At 45.4% G+C, this 25,801-nt stretch overlaps 1 protein-coding gene across 2 annotated transcripts in view; it reads right to left on the minus strand.

The window, feature by feature from the left end:
• The window catches only part of LOC124253749 (squamous cell carcinoma antigen recognized by T-cells 3-like), a 116,377-nt gene that overhangs the window by 69,785 nt on the left and 20,791 nt on the right, over positions 1–25,801 (minus strand). For both annotated transcript variants that reach the window (XM_046687574.1, XM_046687575.1), the window contains exons 7-9: positions 8,607–8,762; positions 3,893–4,031; positions 1,290–1,397 (exon numbers count right to left, since the gene is read on the minus strand). In XM_046687574.1, the coding sequence (XP_046543530.1) occupies positions 1,290–1,397; positions 3,893–4,031; positions 8,607–8,762 (403 nt within the window). The remainder of the gene's footprint in view (positions 1–1,289; positions 1,398–3,892; positions 4,032–8,606; positions 8,763–25,801) is intronic.

Here is a 25,801-nt window from a genome sequence, read left to right on the forward strand (position 1 = left end):
TAACACAGACCTGCTTGACAACACACCCACCAGTTTGCCCTCACACCGACCCGCTTGACAACACACCCAACAGTTTGCCCTCACACAGACCTGCTTGACAACACACCCACCAGTTTGCCCTCACACCGACCTGCTTGACAACACACCCACCAGTTTGCCCTCACACAGACCTGCTTGACAACACACCCACCAGTTTGCCCTCACACAGACCTGCTTGACAACACACCCACCAGTTTGCCCTCACACAGACCTGCTTGACAACACACCCACCAGTTTGCCCTCACAGTCCTGCTTGACAACACACCCACCAGTTTGCCCTCACAAAGACCTGCTTGACAACACACCCACCAGTTTGCCCTCACACAGACCTGCTTGACAACACACCCACCAGTTTGTCCTCACACCAAACTTCTTGACAACAGACCCACCAGTTTGCCCTCACACAGACCCGCTTGACAAAACACCCACCAGTTTGCCCTCACACCGACCTGCTTGACAACACACCCACCAGTTTGCCCTCACACCGACCTGCTTGACAACACACCCACCAGTTTGCCCTCACACAGACCCGCTTGACAACACACCCACCCGTTTGCCCTCACACCGTCCTGCTTGACAACACACCCACCAGTTTGCCCTCACACCGACCTGCTTGACAACACACCCACCAGTTTGCCCTCACACAGACCTGCTTGACAACACACCCACCAGTTTGTCCTCACACCAAACTTCTTGACAACAGACCCACCAGTTTGCCCTCACACCGACCCGCTTGACAACACACCCACCAGTTTGCCCTCACACCGACCTGCTTGACAACACACCCACCAGTTTGCCTCACACTCCGACCAGCTTGACAAAACACCCACCAGTTTGCCCTCACACCAAACTTCTTGACAACAGACCCACCAGTTTGCCCTCACACCGACCCGCTTAACAAAACACCCACCAGTTTGCCCTCACACAGACCTGCTTGACAACACACCCACCAGTTTGCCCTCACACCGACCCGCTTGACAACACACCCACCAGTTTGCCCTCACACCGTCCTGCTTGACAACACACCCACCAGTTTGCCCTCACACAGACCTGCTTGACAACACACCCACCAGTTTGCCCTCACACAGACCTGCTTGACAACACACCCACCAGTTTGTCCTCACACCAAACTTCTTGACAACAGACCCACCAGTTTGCCCTCACACCGACCCGCTTGACAAAACACCCACCAGTTTGCCCTCACACCGACCTGTCTGAAAACACACCCACCAGTTTGCCCTCACACCGACCTGTTTGCCAGTCCACTCTTCTCCGTAGGTAGTCACAGTATGCTGTCCACAGCAACAAATAGTCTGATCCAGTGGCCATTCCAGATGTGAGGGCTCTGTCAAAGGTGCCTGTTGAAAGAAAATGACAAGATGTGGTAATTCCTGTACAGGGAATCGTGGCACTGAGGTTTAACCCTGGATCACAAAGACAAGGGGAGGTAATTATTGTACAAGGAATCCTAGCACTGAGGTTTAACCCTGGAACACAAAGACAAGGGGAGGTAATTATTGTACAAGGAATCCTAGCACTGAGGTTTAACCCTGGAACACAAAGACAAGGGGAGGTAATTATTGTACAAGGAATCCTAGCACTGAGGTTTAACCCTGGAACACAAAAGACAAGGGAGGTAATTATTGTACAAGGAATCCTAGCACTGAGGTTTAACCCTGGAACACAAAGACAAGGGGAGGTAATTATTGTACAAGGAATCCTAGCACTGAGGTTTAACCCTGGAACACAAAGACAAGGGGAGGTAATTATTGTACAAGGAATCCTAGCACTGAGGTTTAACCCTGGATCACAAAGACAAGGGGAGGTAATTATTGTACAAGGAATCCTAGCACTGAGGTTTAACCCTGGATCACAAAGACAAGGGGAGGTAATTATTGTACAAGGAATCCTAGCACTGAGGTTTAACCCTGGATCACAAAGACAAGGGAGGTAATTATTGTACAAGGAATCCTAGCACTGAGGTTTAACCCTGGATCACTTAAGACAAGGGGAGGTAATTATTGTACAAGGAATCCTAGCACTGAGGTTTAACCCTGGATCACAAAGACAAGGGAGGTAATTATTGTACAAGGAATCCTAGCACTGAGGTTTAACCCTGGATCACAAAGACAAGGGAGGTAATTATTGTAAAGGAATCCTAGCACTGAGGTTTAACCCTGGAACACAAAGACAAGGGAGGTAATTATTGTACAAGGAATCCTAGCACTGAGGTTTAACCCTGGATCACAAAGACAAGGGGAGGTAATTATTGTACAAGGAATCCTAGCACTGAGGTTTAACCCTGGATCACAAAGACAAGGGGAGGTAATTATTGTACAAGGAATCCTAGCACTGAGGTTTAACCCTGGAACACAAAGACAAGGGAGGTTATTATTGTACAAGGAATCCTAGCACTGAGGTTTAACCCTGGAACACGGCTAAGACAAGGGGAGGTAATTATTGTACAAGGAATCCTAGCACTGAGGTTTAACCCTGGATCACAAAGACAAGGGGAGGTAATTATTGTACAAGGAATCCTAGCACTGAGGTTTAACCCTGGAACACAAAGACAAGGGGAGGTAATTATTGTACAAGGAATCCTAGCACTGAGGTTTAACCCTGGAACACACAAGACAAGGGAGGTAATTATTGTACAAGGAATCCTAGCACTGAGGTTTAACCCTGGAACACAAAGACAAGGGGAGGTAATTATTGTACAAGGAATCCTAGCACTGAGGTTTAACCCTGGAACACAAAGACAAGGGGAGGTAATTATTGTACAAGGAATCCTAGCACTGAGGTTTAACCCTGGAACACAAAGACAAGGGGAGGTAATTATTGTACAAGGAATCCTAGCACTGAGGTTTAACCCTGGAACACAAAGACAAGGGGAGGTAATTATTGTACAAGGAATCCTAGCACTGAGGTTTAACCCTGGAACACTAAGACAAGGGAGGTAATTATTGTACAAGGAATCCTAGCACTGAGGTTTAACCCTGGAACACAAAGACAAGGGAGGTAATTATTGTACAAGGAATCCTAGCACTGAGGTTTAACCCTGGATCACAAAGACAAGGGGAGGTAATTATTGTACAAGGAATCCTAGCACTGAGGTTTAACCCTGGATCACAAAGACAAGGGGAGGTAATTATTGTACAAGGAATCCTAGCACTGAGGTTTAACCCTGGAACACAAAGAGACAAGGGGAGGTAATTATTGTACAAGGAATCCTAGCACTGAGGTTTAACCCTGGATCACAAAGACAAGGAGGTAATTATTGTACAAGGAATCCTAGCACTGAGGTTTAACCCTGGAACACGAAGACAAGGGGAGGTAATTATTGTACAAGGAATCCTAGCACTGAGGTTTAACCCTGGATCACAAAGACAAGGGGAGGTAATTATTGTACAAGGAATCCTAGCACTGAGGTTTAACCCTGGAACACAAAGACAAGGGGAGGTAATTATTGTACAAGGAATCCTAGCACTGAGGTTTAACCCTGGATCACAAAGACGTGGGGTGGTAACAAGGGGACATAACAGTATGAAATAACAGGAAAGGTCACACCATGAAGAGTACAACCTCCTAACAAGCTATTATTATATAGAGTAATTGAGTGGGCGAGTTTGGTTTTATGCCGCTATTAGCAATATTCCAGCAATATGATGACAGGGGACACCAGAAATGGGTCTTACACATTGTATCCATGTGGGGAATCGGACCCAGAGATTCAGCATGACAAACAAATGCTTTGACCTCTAGGCTACCCCTACAGCCTCTCTTAAATAGAAGTATAAAGTAACAATCCAAACATTGCTCCCTATCAGTGCTAGGTTGCTAGCTCTCACTGTACCTTTCACAGTGTCAAAGATCTCTCCATGTCTCTCCTGAGCCAGCAGATACCCCTGCCACACCTGTGACGACCAAGGACAGTTGCGCACAGCTCTCTCGTACACAGGACACACCAGGGAGTGGATCCTCAGCTTGTAAACCTGGAAAGGATATCGTAAGGGGACTGCACTTGTCTTGTAAACCTAGTGTACTGGCAGAATGAGAACACTGCACTTACTTTGTTAATGATATCAGGTCAGCAACTTACCAGATGTGTGTGATATCAGATCAACGACTTACCAGATGTGTTTGATATCAGGTCAGTGGCTTACCACATGTCTGATGATATCAGGTCAGTGACTTACCAGACGTGCGATGATATCAGGTGACTTACCAGACGTGTGATGATATCAGGTCAGCGACTTACCAGGCGGTGATGATATCAGGTCAGTGACTTACCTGATGATATCAGGTCAGTGACTTCAGTCGGTGACTTACCAGGCGACATGTGATGATATCACGACGTGTGATGATATCAGGTCAGTGACCTGGCGGTGATGATATCAGGTCAGCGACATGTTACAGGTCAGTGACTTTACAGACGGGTGATGATATCAGGTCAGTGACTTACCTGACATGTGATGATATCAGGTGTCAGGATATCAGGTGACTTACCAGACGGGTGATTATCAGGTCGGTGACTTACCTGACATGTGATGATATCAGGTCAGTGACTTACCAGGCGGGTGATGATATCAGGTCAACGACTTACCTGACAGGTCAGCGACTTACAGGTCTGACCATGTGATGATATCAGGGTCATGTGATGATACAGGTTGACCTGACGTGTGTGATGATATCAGGTCAACGTGATGATATCAGGTCAGTGACTTACCTGACGGTGATGATATCAGGTCAGTGACTTACCTGGCGTGATGATGATATCAGGTCAGTGACTTACCTGACGGTGTGATATCAGGACATGTGATGATATCAGGTCAGTGACATGTGATTATCAGGTCAGTGACTTACCTGACGTGTGATGATATCAGGTCAGTGACTTACCTGACGTGTGATGATATCAGGTCAGTGACTTACCAGACGGGTGATGATATCAGGTCAACGACTTACCTGACATGTGATGATATCAGGTCAGTGACTTACCCTGGTCAGTGACTTGTGGCGATGTGATGATATCAGGTCAGCGACTTACCTGGCGGGTGATGATATCAGGTCAGCGACTTACCTGTGATGATATCAGGTCAGTGACTTACCAGGCGTGATGATGATATCAGGTCAGTGTGACGGGTGATGATATTAGGTCGTGTGATGATATCAGGTCAGTGACTTACCAGGCGTGTGATGATGATCAGGATACTTACCAGGATATCAGGTCAGTGACTTACCAGACGTGTGATGATATCAGGTCAGTGACTTACCAGACATGTGATGATATCAGGTCAACGACTTACCTGACATGTGATGATATTAGGTCAGCGACTTACCTGACATGTGATGATATTAGGTCAGTGACTTACCAGACGTGTGATGATATCAGGTCAGTGACTTACCTGACATGTGATGATATCAGGTCAGCGACTTACCTGACATGTGATGATATTAGGTCAACGACTTACCTGACGTGTGATGATATCAGGTCAACGACTTACCAGACGGGTGATGATATCAGGTCAGTGACTTTTTTTTTTCCAAGTCAAAGTCTTTTTATTGTCTATAGGCCACAGGCCGTACACAACATATATACAATTTTCACATACATTTACACATGTATACAATAACAAAGGTTGAGTTTACAACACATATATATAATGTCATAGTACATGGGGAAATCCTACAAAAATATATATCTTACTGAATTGGGAGGTATTTTGATGCTCTAAGTTCATATGCATGGTATAAATATGTGCATTATTTTCTAGAAGTGTTTCGTTATTAGTAGTTTTTTTGTTTTTTTTGTTTTGTTTTTCCATCATAAGTTGTATATAATGTCATATCTGATATATCATAAGTATATAGTATTACATCCCATATGTCAAGTTGTAAATAGCATCATATATGAACATATCATATTGTTTATAGCACCACATCTGACCTATCAAGCTGTATATTGTGTCACATCCAACATATCATGTTGTATATTGCATGCACATTCAACATATTTTGTTGTACACGGTGCCACATCTGACATACCACGTTGTATATAGCGCCACATCTGACATATCATACTGTATATAGTGCAACACCCAACATAGCATATTGTATATAGTGTCACGGCCAATCTATCGTGTTGTACATAGTGTATTATCTGATATACATTGTAAATATGTCTTATCTAACATGTGTTGTATATAGTGCCACAATTATTTTGACATGTCATGCTGTGTCTTGTGTCACATCCAATGTGTTGTGTTATATATTGAGCAACATCCGGCTTATTGTGTTGTATATTGTGTCTTATATCCAACCTATAATATGTGTTCCCCAAAGTTACACCAGTGCACCAACTAGTCAATATATAACTAAAACAAAGATAATTTTTCAAAAGGGGAAACAGATCAAGATTTTACAAAAGAAGCGGTTGCTGCATACACAGGTCAGGTTTGAAATACTGGGAATAATGGATGCCATTTATTAGCAAATTCCTTCATTTTATTCTTCCTTTTGGCAATGAAGCTTTCAACAGAAAAAATATCTTTTGAAGTCTTTATAAAGTTATCGCATTTTGGAATATTGTTTTCAAAGAAGAGACATAGATCTGTCTTTTGCTGAAGCGATTATATGATTAAGTAATGGGTTTTACTTAAGGAGCCAAAATACACCAAATATTTTGTCAAATTGACTTTTGTATCAAATAAGTGTTAATCCAAATTTGAAGATCCTTCCAAAACTTCTTAGTTTCACTACATTCCCAGTAAACATGGCACAAGTTTTCATCTTCATCTTTACAAAAGCTGCATGAAGCTCTGGATAAGGTTCATTTTAAAAGTTCCTTTTGGTATAGATAATACCGTGTAAAATTTATATTGGAACTCTAAGAGTTTTACATCATTAATGTCTTGTCTGTAAGACTTGAAAATCATTGGCCAATCAAAGTCAGTATCTTCAAACACATTCTCCCATTTATGACACATATGTGGGTTATTATTGTTAAATAACAATATATCATAAAATAATCTTGATCCTTGTAATGATTTCATAAAAAAAATTTGATAGGAGTTAAGATTCATGTCATAGTTATTTATACACCTGTGATTTGTTATTGTATTTTTCCATGATTCAGGTATATTATTTAGAACATATCTATGATCTAATTCTGTCCCTTTTATTGCATATTTACTTTTTAAAGATTCAAAAGACATCAAACCTTCTTCATCACACGTCTTTGATGGTTAATAGTCCCTTATTTGCCCAATGACTGATATAATGATTTTGGTATTTAAAATTATGATTAAACCATAATGGCTGTGCTAAAATTTCATCAATGTTGTTTTCCTCTATTGTAATGTTAGTACAATACATGTTCCATGCTTTTAAAACATCTTTCCAATATGGATTATGAATATCAGCAATATTATAGAAATTAGCACCAAATTTCATGATATCATGTAATGGAAAATTGCATGGATTACATATTGATGATTTTCTTAAATAAAGTCTCAAAGTGGATAGTTTCAAGGCATTGATAAAGGTTTTTATGTCGATCATTCTTGAACCCCCATGTATATAATCTTTTTTCAAGGTACTTCTCTTAATTTTGTCAGTTTTGTCAGTCCAGATGAATTTGAAAAATATTTTATCAAGGGAGGTGACAAAATCTTGGGGTGGGTTTGGTAAAGTATTGAAAATATGAACTTATTTTGACATAGCTAGTGTCTTGATAACAGTGATTTTGCCGATTAATGTTAAATGTCTTTTTCTCCACACTGCCAATAGTCTGTTAATTTCCTCTAGTTTTTTCTTTGTATTGATGACCCATAGATCCTTCAGTTCAGCATTAAGTATAATTGCCAGAACAACAAATTCATTTTTTTGCCATTCAATATTCAAATCCTGACATAGTTTATCACCACAACCTGCTTTAGATCCAATCCAGATAGCTTTAGTCTTATCAATATATATTTTTAGTCCTGACATCCTATAGAAAGTATTAATTGCATCAACAGCAGAATATAGACATTTTTCTGTACCATCTAAAAACAACTCAGTATCATCTGCATATTGTCCTAATTTATACTCTGTATCATCAATTACTATACCTTTGATACTTTCATTTTGTCTTATCATGCATCCAAGGATTTCAGCTACAAAAAGGAAAAGATATGGTGATAACGGATCCCCTTGTCTACAGCCCCGTTCATTTGAAAAGAATTCTGAGAGATGTCCATTTTGAATAACACAAGAAGTTGTATTATAGGTTAGGATATTTATCCACCTAATAATTTGGGGACCAAAACCAAACTTTTTTAATACCAAATTTATAAAATCTTTAGAGACACATTCTTTAGAGGTCAGTGACTTACCAGGTGTGAGATGATATCAGGTCAGTGACTTACCAGACGGGTGATGATATCAGGTCAGTGACTTACCAGACGTGTGATGATATCAGGTCAATGACTTACCTGACTAGTGATGATATCAGGTCAGTGACTTACCAGGTGTGTGATATCAGGTCAGTGTCTTACCAGGTGTGTGATGGTATCAGATCATTGACTTACCAGGTACTTTGTATACTGAAGCCACAGGTCTTGATTAAGACAGTTGTCCTGAAGTGCTCTCTCAAACACACACTGTATCCTGGCTGGGTCATCATTAGACAGTTCATGCTCAATCAGAGCTTGATACTCATTTAACCTTGGAGGGTCTGCAGACAGCTGTAATAGAACAATCTTCACAATAAAATTATCTTCATGCCACATAATAATGAATTTTCTGAATAAAATTGATATTTGATACTTATCCTGACTCATGCTTATTGCTTGTCTCCCTTTCCTTCCGAATGCTAGTGGAACACTTGAATCCCCTTTTGAAGCTCCCTTCAAAAAAGCGGACATAAAATCACTTACCAGGAGTCATCTCCCTTCCCCAGGTTTTGGCGGGAAACGGCACCACCTGTCACCATGCTCCTCACTCTCTCCGTAATACATACATAGCCCGACACACGGACTTACAGGGAAATCCAGAGTGCCTTGAGGGGAGGTTGGGAGGGCTCACCTCATGAGTCAGGATAAGTATAAAATATCAATTTTATTCAGAAAATTACATATTTTTCCTTATCCTGACTCATGCTTATTGCTTGTAGAATCCGACGGAATTGGTGGTGGGTCAAGCCACTTCTGGATTCCTACTGATGAATTTACATCCTATATACCCCCCATGGGAACTTCTGATGGCACTGCTGCTGCTGCTGATCCTTACTTCCATCTTTTTCTGATGAGTTTGGAGGGACCACAACTTGTCAGATCTGCTGGAACGTTTCTTCTGCGGACATTATGTGTGGATTTATGCAACTCCATCTCTTGATGCTTGCATCAAGTGGAGGAGCAATCCTTCTTTGTGTACGAGTAATTGTTTTACAAGTACAGGGTTTATCATTCATGCTGGTCTGTCCTAGACGTGCGCATGGACTCTAAAGCTCTCCAGAACGTTGGCTTTGCAAGTCACGTGATAAAGGGGTGAGATCCTTCTCAGCGCCTTTGTGGAACCGTCAGTTGTGTTACCACAAGAGGTCCAATTGGTGAATTCCGGAGACGTCTTCGGAAACGATGTCTCTGAAATAGTGGTTGGCAAACACTGTCTCCGACTTCCAAAAGCAGCCTTCCATTAAAGTAGATATTGAGCAGTTTCCATGTAAGGCGAGCGTAGATGCTAATGCTCTGACTTCAAGAGGATTGTAGACTCGTGGAGGCTCAAGTCCTGCTGCCTTGTAGGCTCTAAGGATGATTGCGCTCTCATCCAGAATGATATCGTAGTGCGTGAGATCTCTGTGGGTGTCGCCGCCGATATAGGGATGAAAAGGCGTTTTAATTTTCGTCTCCTGTTTTTAGATCTTTGTAAAAAGATTTTCAGTGCTCTGACTGGGCATAAGGATAGGTCCTGGATATCCTGTGGCCCAGGGATTGATGATAATGCTGGGACGTGGGACTGTCTGTCGAGTTGACCTGGCAGTTGATTCTTAGCTATGAAGTCCCATCTCAATCCCAGATGAACGATGTTGTGATGTGCATCAAACGTATATGTTCAAAGTCTAGAGCATGTATATCTGACATCCGTGCTGCTGTTGCCAAAGTGATCAGGAAGAGTTTCCTGTGTAAGAAACTCATAGGATGTCCTGTCTAGTGGTTCATAAGCATCACTGGTGAGAAGCTGTAGAACTACGTTAAGATCCCAAGCAGGCGCTTTAAACTTCCTTTGTTGATCTTCCAATTTGAAGGATCGTAGTAAGGCCAGTATTTCTGGTACTTTAGTCAGTTTAACACCTGATTTCCAGGTGATTACTGAGCTGAGGGCAGCTAGGTATGTAGATAGCGTTGAACCTTTTAATTGTATTATTTGTCTGAGATGACAAAGATATTCCGCCACTTGAGGATGAGTTTTTTTCATCGCTGTGAAGCCTTTTCTCAAGGCGTATTTCTCAAAACTCTGACACTTGTCGTTATACAAGTTACGGGTAGATTTGCGTAAAGCTAGTGCAACTGCTTTCGCTGCTCTGGCGGAGCATTCTCCTTTCGTCAAGCAAGTCTTGATACGCTGTGTGTAGCTGGCACACTGTGGGGTTCCCGTGTGCTTGCTTGGTGTGCGGATGTATCAGCAGGTTCGGCCACTCTGAGAGTTGCAGTTTTGGACTTCCAAATTCTTGTGTGAGAATAGGAACCCACATTCTCGCTGGCCAGTAAGGCGCGATCAAATCAGTTGCAGCTTCCTCGTCTGCTTGATTTTCTGCAACACCTGTGGTATTAGAGCTGGAGGAGGAAACGCCTAAGCGTTTAGTCCTACCCCGGAGATGCTTGGAACATCTGTTGCCCATGCTTGTGGATCGAGAATCGGAGAGACGAATGTTGGTAGCTGTTTGTTGAATTTGGTTGCAAACAGGTCTATAAGCGGAAATCTATTGTCTGTAGTATGATGTATCTAAAGGCTTCTGGATGTAACATCCATTACGTCGGGGATGGTTGTGTTAGACGAGATAGGTGGTCTGCTATCACAATCTTGGCTCCAAGAATGTGGCATGCTCTTATGTAGATGTTCAAGTCATCTATTATGCTGAACAGATGAAAGCTGAGGTCTAGTAGATATCTTGACCTTGTTGATCCTTGTTTGTTGATGTAGAACACCACTGTGTCCGTGTGGATCATCAGTTGTGCATTCCTTAGTATGTTGGACCAATGTAGTAAGGCCTTTACTACTGCTTTCATCTCAAGCATGTTGATATGCAGATTGCTCCTGACTCAGCCATTTCCCTGCTGCCACTTCTTTATCGAGGTGAGCTTCCCAGCCTTGAAGTGATGCATCCACGTAGAGATAAGTGTTGCACTCCGCTCTGATAAGTAGATTCCTCCGCAAATATTCGACTTCCGAGTCCACCATAGAAAATATGGTTTCAATCCATCCAGTAGTCCGAAGGAGTTCAGACTATTGAAACGGGCGTTCACGAACACCTGTAGTGGGCGCAATTGTAGTCTTCCTCTGTGAGTCATGTCTTGTGCTGACGTGAGAAGACTGAGTAGGTTCTGTCAACTTCGTAGTGGTAACGGAGAGAGTAGTGCTTGAGATACGATGACTTGTATCTAGACCCAACGATCCTCTGAGACGACCTTGTCATTCTGTAGTGAGATGAAACATCTTCCCAGAATCTGCTCATGTTCTATGTTGTAAGTAAGTAGACAGTGGAACCCTTGCCATGTCCGTAAAGGAAGCGAAACAACGTCCGGATCTGGGACTGCCATCGTTGTGAAGTCTATATATAGTAGACTGGCTGCCGCGAGCAAAATTCGTCAAACGTATGTTTTTGCAATTCGCCGGTTTTCAATCTGCTGACATGGAAGGTCTCTAAATCCCGTAAGACAGTCAAATCACGCTGTACCCTGCTAACTGGACTGTAAATGGAGTCCTCCTCCCACGTTGAAATGTTGTTTACAATCTGTACACAACTTCCTGACACGTGAGCGATGTCAGACTTCTGCGCAGGGCGTTGTCTCTCATGGACCAATCAAAATGCAGCAATTTGAATCCTTTCAGATTCCCGCGATGTGAGGTCGCAGGAAAAAGAAAAAAGATCCTTGTAAAATCTTGTGCAGTCGTTGAATATTCATCAACACTCGGCCTTGTCCGTAACCTCCCCCGAAGTTACACGAGTGACCACGTGTATAGAGGGCTGAATGGTAAACGCGCAAAAGATTCCGCCGCGTGATACAGATGTAGGTAGACTGACTGCCTGGCTGCTGTGACTGTTCCTTCATTCCTGAAGATAATGCAGTTGTCATCTTATACAGATGATCAGTTGAAATTCCATACTTGCTTAACGCTGTTACTTGTAGACTGTATTCATCGATCTTAATGAAGTGTCGTAAAAAAAAACACACCCTTTGTGTTGAATACACAAAGGTTTTTGTAGAGTTGATACTTATAACTTCAGTGTAAGTTCTACCCCGGTAGTCGTTGATGATCTTGTAGTTCACATCAATCTCTGAAGCCTTCATGAAGGGTTCCATGTGGAGTAGTGGGAATTCCCTGGCTTGGACGTCGGGGATATGTTGACTGTGGAACTTCATAGCCTTACCAAGGCTGCGCTGACATTGTCCGGTATTATCTATCAAGTCGTTATCTCTGATCCGCGACGACGTGAGTGCCTGAAGATTTGCACGCAGGTGAATGATCTGTATATGGACATAAGTCCCTCCTGGATTCTTAAGAAACATCTTTATCCTTCATGAATGTGTAGGTTCTCAGCGTCGAGGAGTGTTTTTGTGCAGTTAATCCCGCTACCCTCTTCTGATGTAGATATATATTTTTGAAGATCCTGAATCCTTTCTGGAGATCAGTCTGAAGATCTGCCTGAAGACCTGCCTGAAGATCTGCATGATCGAGATGAGGGTCTCGTTGATAGCTCTTGACCTGGCTAGGCCGAAGAAGGTTCGTCTGGTTACTGTGTCTAACTGTGAGACAGGGTCGAAAGGTGGAATCGTGAGTGTGTCTATATCATCATTCAACATCAAGTACGAGAGTGCTTCATTGGCCTCCTTAGAGGGTGATGCGAGTTCCGAACGGTTGGCCATCCATGACTTGATTTCAGAGTCGGAAAAAATAATTCCGCCGTCATCTTCCGATTTAGCAATATCATGCTCTGAGGATTGATGTCTCCTAGTGTCTGGAGATCTGTTAAGCGATCTGTATGGCGATCTATGTGGTGATCTGTGTGGTGATCTGTATGGAGACCTGCGTGGTGAGCTTCGTGGCGAACCATACGTTCGTGCGAACCTGCATGTAGGTGAACAGCTCTGTCAAGGGTTTGGAGTCTGTGCAGGTTCGTTATAAATGTCCGCATCTGAGGTAGATGACGATCTGCGTGGGTTTGGCGAACATCTTGTCCTTGAGTGTTCGCCGAACGTAGCTGGTGTAGGCTCTACTTAGGTAGGACTGCCAGACCTTCGTGCGGACGTTGTAGTCATGCTTGCGTGCAGGTTCGTGACGAATGTCTGCATCTGAGGTAGATGACGATCTGCGTGGGTTCGGCGAACGTCTTGTCCTAGAGGGTTCGCCGAACGTAACTGGTGTAGGCTCTACTTAGGTAGGACTGCCAGACCTTCGTGCGGACGTTGTAGTCATGCTTGCGTGCAGGGTCGTGACGAATGTCCGCATCTGAAGTAGATGGTGATCTGCGTGGGTTCGGCGAACGTCTTTTATCCTTGAGGGTTCGCCGAATGTAGTTGGTGTAGGTTCTACGTTGGTATGACTGCCAGATTTTCGTGCGGACGCAGGTTGTTGGTTCCCAACGGACGTGGTGTGCATCTCAGTTGTCCTTCACTCGGGTTCGTAGCAGACGTCATCTTCGTCGCAGCTCTCCCGTGTGCGAACCGTTGTTCCATCAGATCCAACATCTGATGGGTAAATTGCTACATAAAGGCGCCGCCCGGATTGAAGGTCTGCGCTGTCTGCTGCAGTGACGACGCATCTGAGATGGATGAGGCTTCTCCGAAGGGCGTTGAACCTCTCTGGAGCCGAACGTCTGCGTTGATAGGTTGTCCTGCGTGGTCACGGTAGAAGATGCCTTCGTTTTCTTCTTAGTCGTGATCTCAGGGATGAGGATGGGTGGCTCATCGTAGACATCTAATTCCTCCAGAGGGTACGATCTCAGCTGAAAAGGACCTCGTTTTCTGCGTTGCCGCGTGTGGAGACTTCGACAAAGTCTTAGCTGTAGCGGACTTCTACCTCTGGGAAGATGATGCCCTAGTCTTCGTAGACTGCGATGAGGAATTATCAGATGTAGATGACCTCTTCCTCGAGCCAGCATTGTCTACGGCAGCAACCTCCTCCGTAGACGACCCCGGTAGACCACTAGAATGGTGAATCTGCGCAGACACCAACTGCCGGTCCTCTGCAAGCTTAGCCGGTTTAGACATGTCGTGTAAATCTCGTCCGGACCTGTCCTTTGCACGTCTAGACAGATAGTATGAATATTTATAAAATGCAATATCCGACAGGTGAAAACACAACTGGCAACGAGAGTCAGATAAACGTACGGGCTTGCAATTAGGACATAAGTTATGTGGATCAACAGCAGACAATCGATACCTACAACCAGAACAAGATTTCATCAATTGTAAACAATCTGAACAGTCACGTAAAAACGTAATAAAACAGAGAAATTTGAGAATTAATTCCGTAGAATATTGCAGGTAAACGTTAAATAAGTGTTAATAATAAAAGGATATAATGCCGGATAGGGGACCAGCTGCTCTCACAACCTCCCACTCGGGCGAATCAGGAGAGAGTGAGGAGCATGGGTGACAGGTGGCGCCGTTTCCCGCCAAAACCTGGGGAAGGGAGATGACTCCTGGTAAGTGATTTTATGTCCGCTTTTTTGAAGGGAGCTTCAAAAGGGGATTCAAGTGTTCCACTAGCATTCGGAAGGAAAGGGAGACAAGCAATAAGCATGAGTCAGGATAAGGAAAATGAAATTTTTAGAGTAAAATTAATATTTTTATACTTATCCTGACTCATGCTTATTTGCTTGTCTTCTTCTTCTGGCGAACCTAGTGGAACACTTGTATCTCCCAATTGAAGTTCCCTTCAATAAAAAATCACTCATTAGTACTCACCACGAGTTACCTCCCTTCTGCAAGCGCGTGAACGAGGGCGCCACCCAAGCCCATGTGCCTCACTCTCTCCTTTTTTGTTTTGAGCCCAACACTTTATTTTTCCCGAGAAATCCAAAGTGTTAAGTGGGGAGGACAGGAGGACTTACCTCATGAGTCAGGATAAGTATAAAAATATTAATTTTACTCTAAAAATTTCATATTTTTTCTTATCCTGACTCATGCTTATTTGCTTGTAGAATCCTACGGATTAGGAGGTGGGATTATATATACTTTGGATTTACTAATTAGTGATTTGAACTGAGATGATTGTAAAACCCTATGGGAACTTCATGAAGGCACTGAACTGAATTCCTGCTGTTAATTTAACAGCTGCCTTTGAAAGAAGGTTATTACAATTTACTGAATATAATAAAAGTATATAGAACATTAATTAAGCTAAGGCCATTAATGTGATAGTATAAACTGTTGATAGTTTATAATGAATATTTTTATAAGAACCAAAGTAGTAAGCTTACAATATGCATATATATAAGCTATAACATAATTGTGCTTAAGATATAATGATAACTTAAGCTGTATAATAGTAACCAACTACTGAGAGTTTGATACTAATACATGTTATGAAATGAACATATGACCGAGCTTAAGGATAGAAACTTAAGCTGAACATATATATAATAGTAGAAACTCGTAAGAGTTGTAGGTATATATATATTATGATATAGAATCATAGTACTGAGCTTAAGATAATATTTTAACTTAAGCAAATATATATAGATAGCATGTAGCTATTAGTACTGTTATCAGATAAGTATAAAATCAACAAGATAGACTTATCTTCTCCGTGGAACTGTCAACTGTTGAGCGAGGACCATGGGACCGAAATGGTGGATACCTGAGACGTCCTTGGTGGTGATATCTCTCAGATAGTGGTTGGCAAACACCATATCGGATCTCCAAAAACATCCCTCCATAATGGTATTCAATGAGCAATTTCCATGTAAAGCCAAAGTTGAAGCTAGTGCTCTAATTTCGTGAGGATTAGTAGCACTTGGAGGGTCCAGTCCAGCTGCCTTGTAGGCTCTTAGTATGACAGTTCTGATCCAAATAGAAATGGTAGTGCGCGACACTTCTGTCTGTGAGGCGGTAGATATAGGGATAAACAATCTTTTGAATTTCCCTCTACTTTGCTTGGATCTTTGGAGATATATTTTCAGTGCACGTACAGGGCAAAGTGATAAGTCCATCGTATCCTGCGGTCCAAGTATGGATGAGAGAGCTGGGACATGGAACAACCTGTCTGGTTGACCTGGTAGTTGATTTTTCGCTATAAAATCCCAGCGAAGTCCCAGATGAGCGATGTTATGAATATCATCAAATCGTGTTCTCTCGTAATCCAAAGCGTGAATTTCAGACATCCTGGCGGCAGTAGCTAACGCTAGCAGGAATAAGGTTTTGTGGGTCAATGATTGAAATGACGCAGATAACAATGGTTCGTAAGCCTCACTTGTGAGGTGTTGAAGTACAACATTTAGATCCCAGGCTGGCACTTGAAACTTCCGTTTCTGGTCTTCCAATCGAAAGGCACGTAACAAAGCGAGTAACTCCGGTGTTTTAGTCAATTTGACGCCCGTTCTCATAGTTATGACTGAACTTATGGCTGCAAGATAAGTGGACAGTGTAGATCCTTTTAGATTCTTAGTTTGACGTAGGAAACATAAGAAATCTGCCACTTGAGGATGTGTAGCAAATCTGGCTGAAAATCCTTTCTTAGCAGCATAATTGACAAATCTGAGCCATTTGTCATCGTACAAGTTACGAGAGTAGAGTTACGTAGTGCAAAGCGTGACGCCGCCGCTCTGGTGGAATAACCTCTCTTATTCAAACATGCCTTGATACAATCCACACGTGAAGTCGGAATGCTTCTGGTGTTTTGTGCACTTGTTTGGTGTCGCGGATGTATCAGTAGATTGGAGGCGTAGTGGGAGCTGAAGTACTGGTTTTCTGATTCCTAGTATGAGGTCTGGAAACCACGTTCGCTGGCCAGTAAAGCGAGACCAAAATGAGATCGAGGCTCTTCGTTTGACTGATTTTTAGCAAGACTTGTGGGATTAAGCAAGAGGCGGAAAGCGCAGCGTTTAGTCCCTCCACGATATGCTTAGTGCGTCCGTTGCCCAGGCTAATGGATCTGGCACTGGCGATCTGAAAGGTTGTCAGTTGATTGTTGAATCGGGTGGCAAATAGGTCTATCAGAGGAGATCCTATTTCCATGATTATCTGATTGAATATCTCTGTGTGGAGCATCCATTCTGTCGGCGACGGTTAGTGCGGCGAGAAGCGTCTGCTAACACATTCTTTGCTCCTGGAATGTGGCAGGCTTTGATCGTATGTTTAGACTGTCGACTAATTGAACAGTCTGAAACATCAGTGAGTAGATTCAGTGATCTTGTTGACCCTTGTTTGTTCACATAAAAGCGCCACTGTTGAGTTGTCTGTGTGAATCATTAACTGGCGTTCTGTAACAGGTTGCTCCAGTGACCTATGGCGTTTATGACTGCTTGCATCTCTAGCAGATTTATGTGACATAAGCTCTCTTGAATGCTCCATAGGCCTGGCTGTCCTGCCGGTAAGGTGGGCTCCCCAACCTTTTAGTGGCGCATCCGCGTAGAGATGTGTTTTCGATTCGGCTCTACTAAGGAGGCGCGCGCGCAAACATTCAATCTCTTGGTCCACCAGAGTAGATGTAGTTTGGCGTAATCTGGTAGACTGAGCGGTAGAGGGTCCTCGAGATGGGCATTGATGAGGACTTGTAATGGAGCGCAATTGAAGCTTGCCTCTGAGTGTCAAGTCTTGAGCTGATGTGAGTAGTCCCAGTAGACTCTGCCACTGTCAGTAGTGGTAGCGGAGAGTAGGGCTTGGGGATCAGTTGTTGTATCTTGATCCATCTGTCCTCCGGGACTACCATACGATTCTGAGCTGTAAGGAATCGTATACCTAGAAACTGCAGATCCTGCGTGGGCTCTAGGTCCGACTTGAGTAGATTTACTAACCAGCCTAACTGCGTTAGTAGCTTGATTGTAAAGTTCAGCTGTAGTCTGAGACGCTGTGGATCTAGATCCACCTGTATGCCGTCGTCTAGGTAAAATGCATTCCGCAGTCCTTGACGATGAAGGTATGAGACAATAGGCTTGGTTACTCTTGTGAATACCCATGGGGCCGAAGTGATTCCGAAGGGAAGTACTTTCCATTGGTAGTGTATGCCGTCTAGCATAAACCTCAGATATTTCCTTGAACTGGGATGAATCGGAATGTGTAGGTATGCGTCCTGCAGATCTATACTTACCATGTAATCTAGTGGACGAATCAGATGACTGAGTTGAGGTAAATGTATCATGCGAAACGCTGGTGGTCTGTTGAATGTGCTCATGTTGTAAATGAGACGATACTTCTCTTTGGAATTCTTTTTCGGCACTAGGAAAACTGGGGAGTAGAAGCCTGGTATGATGTTTCGCTGATCGAGAACTTCTAAGGCCTGTTTGTTTAGTAGAGACTGAACTGTTTCTCTTAACATCGGTAGTAGTGCCAGATGAACGTTGAACCCTGGTGGGTTGACTGTTAACGGTGGCTTGGCCTTGAGTTGTAGACGATATCCGTACTGAAGGATGTTGGATACATACGGATCTTGAAGTATTCCCCAGTTTTCCCAGTGTAGTTGTAGACGTCCACCCACTTGAGAAGGTTGTACTGGGACGACTGGGGGTGGAAGACTCCAGTTGTTCGAACCTGACTTTCATCGTTTAAATCCCACGGGCACCTCTGGATGATCTGCTTCTAGCTGATCCTCCTCTGAACTTGTTATGCAGGCGTACGAAAAGAATCCTTGGGATTATTAGCGGCCGCTAATTTCTTATCCGTGCTCTCTGTAGCCCTGAAAACTTAGACTTACCCGAGTACCTCTGTGCTGATTGTTTAAAGGCGTTAAGCTAAGCGTATCCATCGATCTAATCATGAGTACTTCTCTAGAATCTTTAGATACTTCCTTGGAAACCTTGTTAATGTTGCCACCAAACAGTAAAGGTGAAGACCATGGAGCTGTGTACAGGGGATCTGTGAATTGTTTATTCCAAGAGCAGGAGGCTAGTAATCCTTGCCGACGTGTCATGGTAGTAGTTTCAGTAAGTGCTGAAAGATGGTCTGTAAGGAATTGTTGATCTTTCCTCTGCATAAGTAGAGCTGAATAGATCATCCTGTCCTCCTCATCCGTAGAGTTCTTGAACTTAGTGAGGAGAGTCTCGTTAATAGTCCTAGATCTATTAAGTCCGAAGAACATCCTTCTGGAAATGGTATCTAACTGGGCCATCTTGTGATCGTCTACCCTATAACTTCTGGACTTGGAATCACTGATAAGTTTAAAGTTTTCATCAATCTCCTGAGTCTTGAAAAGGGCTCCATATTATGTCCATAAAAACTCTTGGCATTGAAGAGCGGTAAATGGGTAGGATGGGTTTTAGTAGATTTGGAGTAGGCTGTATCCAGTTTAGCAGGAACGGCTGCGATAGGATCCATAGGAGGCACGGTGATATGATCTACATCATCATCTTTCATCAGGTAAGTTTGGGCTGCATCCTCGTTCTTAGAAGGGGAGGCCAGTTGTAATTCGTTTACCATCCAATACCTTATCTCAGCCTCTGAGAAAATGATACCATCGTCCTCCTCTGACGTATGGTCGTATGTCGGAGTCCTCGATCTGTAAGAAGATCTATGTGAGGACTGAGGAGAACGGACTGACGAGTGGCTAGTGTATGTAGACCTTGGAGAAGACATCCTTCGCGGAGACTGTGGGCTTCGTGAATGGTGATGGCCATAGAGACGCTCTGGACTTCTCGAGCGTTGAGGGCTACGCTGTGAGCGCCTTCTAGGCGATGTAGAACCACTTAGCCCTTGGCCTCACGCAAATGTCTGGAGTCAGTGTCCGATCCGACATATGGCTTGCTGCGAACGCATGCCGTGCATGACAAGGTGCGTGCTCGGCGAAGCTCCTTCTCAGCGAAGCCTCTTGCAAAAGGTGAGGCTCTAGCTCCTTGTGAGGAGGCTGACCTGGGATACCTTATGCAAAGAGCTCACTCGGGCAGGGTTGCCTTCGCCAGCGGGAAGCGTCTATGGGTTCAGAGGCCCCTCGCTGTGAAGCCAAGGCGGGCTCTGAGGCCCTGTATGACTTAATATGGGGTAGGCTCTGAGGCCCGTGGCTCTGAGGCCTCTGTAAGCCGTAGCGGTCTTCCATCACCCTGATTATCTGGATAATCAAGTCGTCTGAAGCGGTCTGCTTTGATGAGGGATGTCTCTCTGCAGAGGTGACGGGACCCTCAGATAAAATTTCTGGTGATAGTGTCGGCATGTCCGGTTGTGTGTTCATCTGCGCTGAGGTGACAGTCGCAGAAACGGGCCGTTTCTTGTGACGAACTTCTGGAATGATAATTGGCATATCATCATCATATAATGCTAATTCTGTAACTGGTAAGATATCAGAGGCAAAATTTATACAAACCTGTAGAGGTTATGAATTCTTTGAAGAAAGTCCTCCTTGGGGTACATATAAGCATTAAAATGTCCATTTTAAATCCTACGACAGTTGTAACTATATTTTTAATAAAATATTTACAAAACAAAAAACTCGTTTTGTCTTGTGAGACCACCCCTACAGGGCCCCACCGGACCAACACAGCCAAGAGCAGGTAACTCTCGCCGTCTACCTCGTACCTCACTTTTCATGCTGAACGTGTCAGACAGAATGAGGGGAGGCGGGTGGCCTTACCCCAAGGAGGACTTTCTTCAAAGAATTCATAACCTCTACAGGTTTGTATAATTCTTTTTCAGAAGAAGTCCTCCTTGGGGTACATATAAGCATATGACAGACTCCCAAAGATATTTGAGACGGGAGTGGCATTCTGTCTGGCAACAACTAAACCCGTGGTGGAGTGAAATCTACAACCGATCTGAAATAGAAAACACCGAGCCACCTGACCGCTGATGTCAATCAGGCGGGGAGAACTAGAGAGCCCAAGCTTATATGTCAATTGGCTCAATATCAATGACATAAAACCCCGCCCCCAACCATTACAATGGAAGGAATGTATGGGGACATGTCGAAACAACTCCCAACCCTAATATAGCCCCAGCCAGACAATCGTGGCGAGAGGTATAAGGGTAGGGAAGCGTAAAAATTTAAACGCTACAAAGCCAATAACCCAGGAGTCGAGGCTAATAAGTACTGCAACTTAATGCTCGAATGCAGCCCTGTTTGGAAGAGGGCTAGCGGGACCTCGATAAAACCCAGAGAAATTATTAGCCTCGCTAAAACTTTCTGAAATCGAGCAGTACAAACGCCATGCATTGTGCAGTGAAAACACCACCACCAAACACTCTCGGCGTGAGGAGGGTAAGTGTAGGCCACCATCCCACAAAGCTGATTAACACAGACTCCCAAATACCGAAGGCTCGGAAGAGGGAAAAACTGTAAGCGTACAAAAATCCCCTGAATAGCTTAAAAGCGTAGCCGAACATATGTTGGCTCAGCATTACACTAACCTGGTCACGTGACATGCGGCTCGAAGAGAGGCATACCAAACAGTGCCCGTGGGGGTTCGCACCCAATTCGTCGCGAAGGCGGGTTAATAGCATATGACTGGTTAAAGCGTTCAAAGCGGACCTCGCCCTCTCGAAGGGACGTAAGGGACGTATGTACACCAAACCCGACCCAACCCGAAAAGGATGGTAAGGCTAATGCGATGTAGTGATATGAAATATATCGACATTGAACACAGAACCGATATCAATGACCAGTTACTAACTTGGTCAGGGTGGCAGGTCACTCTCCACTGGAGAGAACCGAAAGACCGAACCGAGCACACGATCCTTAGAATGCGTGTCAAGTTGGTAATGGCGAATGAAGGCGTTCTGCTGGCTCCAAAGAGCGACAGAACCGATCTCTTCATTGAGCAGTGCCGCTGTGTATTGTCAACAAAGCGGCATCTGCCCTACCCAGTCTGCCTTCAACCCTCGGGGAGGTAAACCGTATCATTGTAACCATACAATTACGGAAACAAGCCAACGAGATAAAGTCGCGCTTGCTAGCAGACTCCCCAGTCTTCCCGCCACCAAACAGCACACATGGGTACCCGTCACGGATCCCTTTTGTTCGTTCGTTTCGTGACAGGCACGGGTGAGCAATCGAAAGATTGGTCCCGGTCGCGGAAGGCTGGGTAAAGGGGGTGGAAGTCGCGATATGAGCAGTCACGTGGAAAGCAATATCGCACTGAGAGTGGTAGGTATCCGGGAGTCGAATACGGACATGATCAGTATAAAATACTGTCAGTGTCGGGTCAGTGGGAATCGCATGGATGTACCCGACCCTTCTACCAGAGTTCACCACAACAAGTAAAGTCGTCTTCCACGTCAACAAGTGAAGTGAGAGAGACGATATACTTGAAAAATTAGGGTCAGACAGCCAATTGTGAATAAGTGGCAATTTTAAGGTGGGCTGGGGTCGCCGACGAGGCGGTCGAACCCTGTTCATGCCAGCTACGACGCGATGTACGAGAGGATGCTGCCTAGGCAGAGCACCATCGAACGAGGTGTGAAACGTGGAAATAGCCATGGAGGTTATAGTAACTCCAATATCCGAACTAAGTCCGCAGAATAGGGATTATGAAATCCCCCTATCTGCACACCAGCGCGCCCCACCTATCAACACACTGAACGGGTGTCGAATCCCAGGCAGAATTGTGTCTGCAACGGTTGCAGGAATTCCGTGTGTTATACCCGACAGAGGCCAAGCCACCCAGTGAATCCGAGGATTCGGGTGTGGCGCCCCGTGCAGAGTGAGAATGTCTGGCCGAAGAGGTAATTCGAATCCCGGCGTGCGGGATCGAACACCAACCTGACTGCTGTCAATTCCAGCACATTGATGTGCAGGTTGTGACTTCGTCTCAAGAGGCTGCAGGTCACCCAGAACATCGCCCTAACCCGGTAGGGATGTATCTGGCTGGACTGAGAGCGGCGGTGTCTCCAGGGTGGGGACCCTCGGAGACGCCTGGCGTCTGTCCATCTGACTGCGTGAGGTTGACAATTCCGCCCAGTTTCGTAACTGATCGTGTGGTCCCCAGACTCAACAGTTATCTGAAACCACGATGAGTCAGTAAGCCTATGTACGGGTGACAACACCGGCACTGCGATCTGGCTATCTGAGCTGTAATAAACCTCAATTTGGTGAACACCCTTGGCACCGTAATGTAGCCTAAGGAGAGCACACGAAACTGGTAGCACGTCCGTCAAACAAGAAACCGAAGGTAAATCTTGAAATCAGGGTGCAATGGAACAAGGAGGTACGCGACCTCGAGGTCGATTGGCGTCGCGCCAATCCCCTGTCTCGGCAGATGAGATCACCCGGCGCGGTGTCTCCATCTTGAAGGACAGTACCTCTATAAACTTGTTCACTCTCAGATGAGAATGGGTCTGAACATTCCGTTAAGTAATGGCAACTATGAAATAAGTGGAGTCAAACCCCACATATTCCTGACCATTGGAAACCACCACACTGGTTGCCTAGCCCAGCAAAGACTGGATCTGGAGCGCGAGTATTGTCGCCGTCTCCGGGAAGCCGACACAGGAGTGTGTCGCTCGCCCGGTGTTTGCGGCAGAATATAGTAACCCCAGCAGTCGGCAGCTTAGCGTTTGCCGATGCCTGGGCACCTGAGGAAGTAACGAGAAGCTCAACAGACTTCCGTATTCCTCGAAACTGTCCCGGGCGTATATGCCCATAACCGCCCTCATCATTTGACTGGCACAGCTACAATGCAGTCCCTAGCCAGATGAGAGTTGCCCCCGTCAGATGCCGCCCAGAGTCGCCGACGAAAAAATTCCACCGGCGCTCTCTCCCCTTTCCACCAGCTCCCTCAGCAGCGCTGAGAGATGCGCCGAGTGGAGCATACAGCGTTGAGCTGTGAAGGGGAAAGAACGGCAGACTTAAGGGAGAGTGTGAGGCCTTGTCCCGGATGCCGTGCTGGAAGCAGGCTTCCCTCCGGGAGGCGAACTCCAACGGTTCGGGTAGTCGACATGGACAACACCTGAGGCAACACAGCCGCGATTCTATCTCGCACTTGCCCTCAGGGACGAACCTACTTAGTGGTAAGTTCAAAGTAGCGAAATGAGCCGAAGCTCAAATCGACTTGTCCACTATGTATGAGCCTGAACCCGATTCGAGGCACATGTGAGAAGCCTGACAATCAAGGTTTCACAAGCACTCAGACAGACCTCGGGCGGCGAGGTGACAGTCACACCGGCACACTCGATGGCATCTAGGTCAATACGTCGATAGACATCAGGCGAGACCTGAACTACGGGGCGAGACCTGAACTACCGAGTCGGAAACTGCGCCCTACCAGTGCGAAGCCTGGGTCAGCGCTACCAACGGGTTCAGAGAATCCGCAGAGGCGAAGCTCAGCTGTTCTAGACCGAACCCGATCGAGACACGTAGGAGTAGCCTGACAAATCAGGTTTCCCAAGTACTCTCAAAAGCACACTGCGTATAGTCAAACATAGCCTATAGCTATATAAATACCCATACATACACATGTATGTATGCGTCAGTCTTTCGGTCGGCGGTTCGAGTTGAACCCGATCCCCAACACATGGGAGTGGCCTGACAATGCAGGGCTCCCCTGGTGTGCCGCAGGTAGACCTCGGGTAGAGGTGATCGGCGCTCGTCACACTCAAGCGGCCTCTTGGCCAGGGCATCGATAGACATCAGGCGAGACCTGAGCTAACAGCGCCCGGGGATCTGCTCGTACCCGGGGCGAAGCCCAGGTCGGTGCTAGTCCGATCTGCAGTCGAGACACAAGGGAGTAGCCTGGCAATGCAGGTTGCCCCTGGTGGACACAGGTAGACCTAGGGCGCCGAGGTGATCGGCAGCTCAGTGGAACCCAGACCGAGCGCCGAGAGGAACCTGCCGATATACAGGTTTCCGGGCAACCCCGACTGACCACGTGGCGCCGAGGTGTCCCCGAGCTGGTCGGCGCCTAGGCGACCGCCAGTCAGGGCACCAGGGCAAAACCTGCAGGGCGAAACCTGCATCGCCGGCGCCAGGCGCCCGTGACGAACCTGAGCCCGAAGCTAGGTCGCCACAAGGTGCCGAAGGCACACCATCACCTGAGCCGAAGCCAGGATCAAGCTGCCTGGGAGGCGTTCTCGAGCCAGAGCTTCGGGCGCAGCCAACCCCCAGATGCGTCCGATCCACCCGGCGACAGGCGTGCTGAGCTCCTTGCGGAACCCAGACAGCACCGTGTCAATCGGGGCGGGAATTTCACCACAGACGACACCTGGTGAACTTACCTTCGAGATCAACACTTTGCGAGCCGAGCTCCTTACGGAGCCCGGACATCGCGCTATCAATCATCGAATTGACATTATGTTGAAGAATATGTTGCTGCAATAGTGAAGCAAATTGAGTCATATTTAAGTCAGCAACATTGTTTGCGGGGGAAACGATAAAGGGATTTCCTTAGAAACCTTTAATCAAATATTATCCCCCGCCTGAAGCA

Source organism: Haliotis rubra, unplaced genomic scaffold (genome assembly GCF_003918875.1).
Source record: "Haliotis rubra isolate DU_JTF1 unplaced genomic scaffold, ASM391887v1 Scf550, whole genome shotgun sequence".
Classification (NCBI taxonomy): Eukaryota; Metazoa; Mollusca; class Gastropoda; order Lepetellida; family Haliotidae; genus Haliotis; species Haliotis rubra.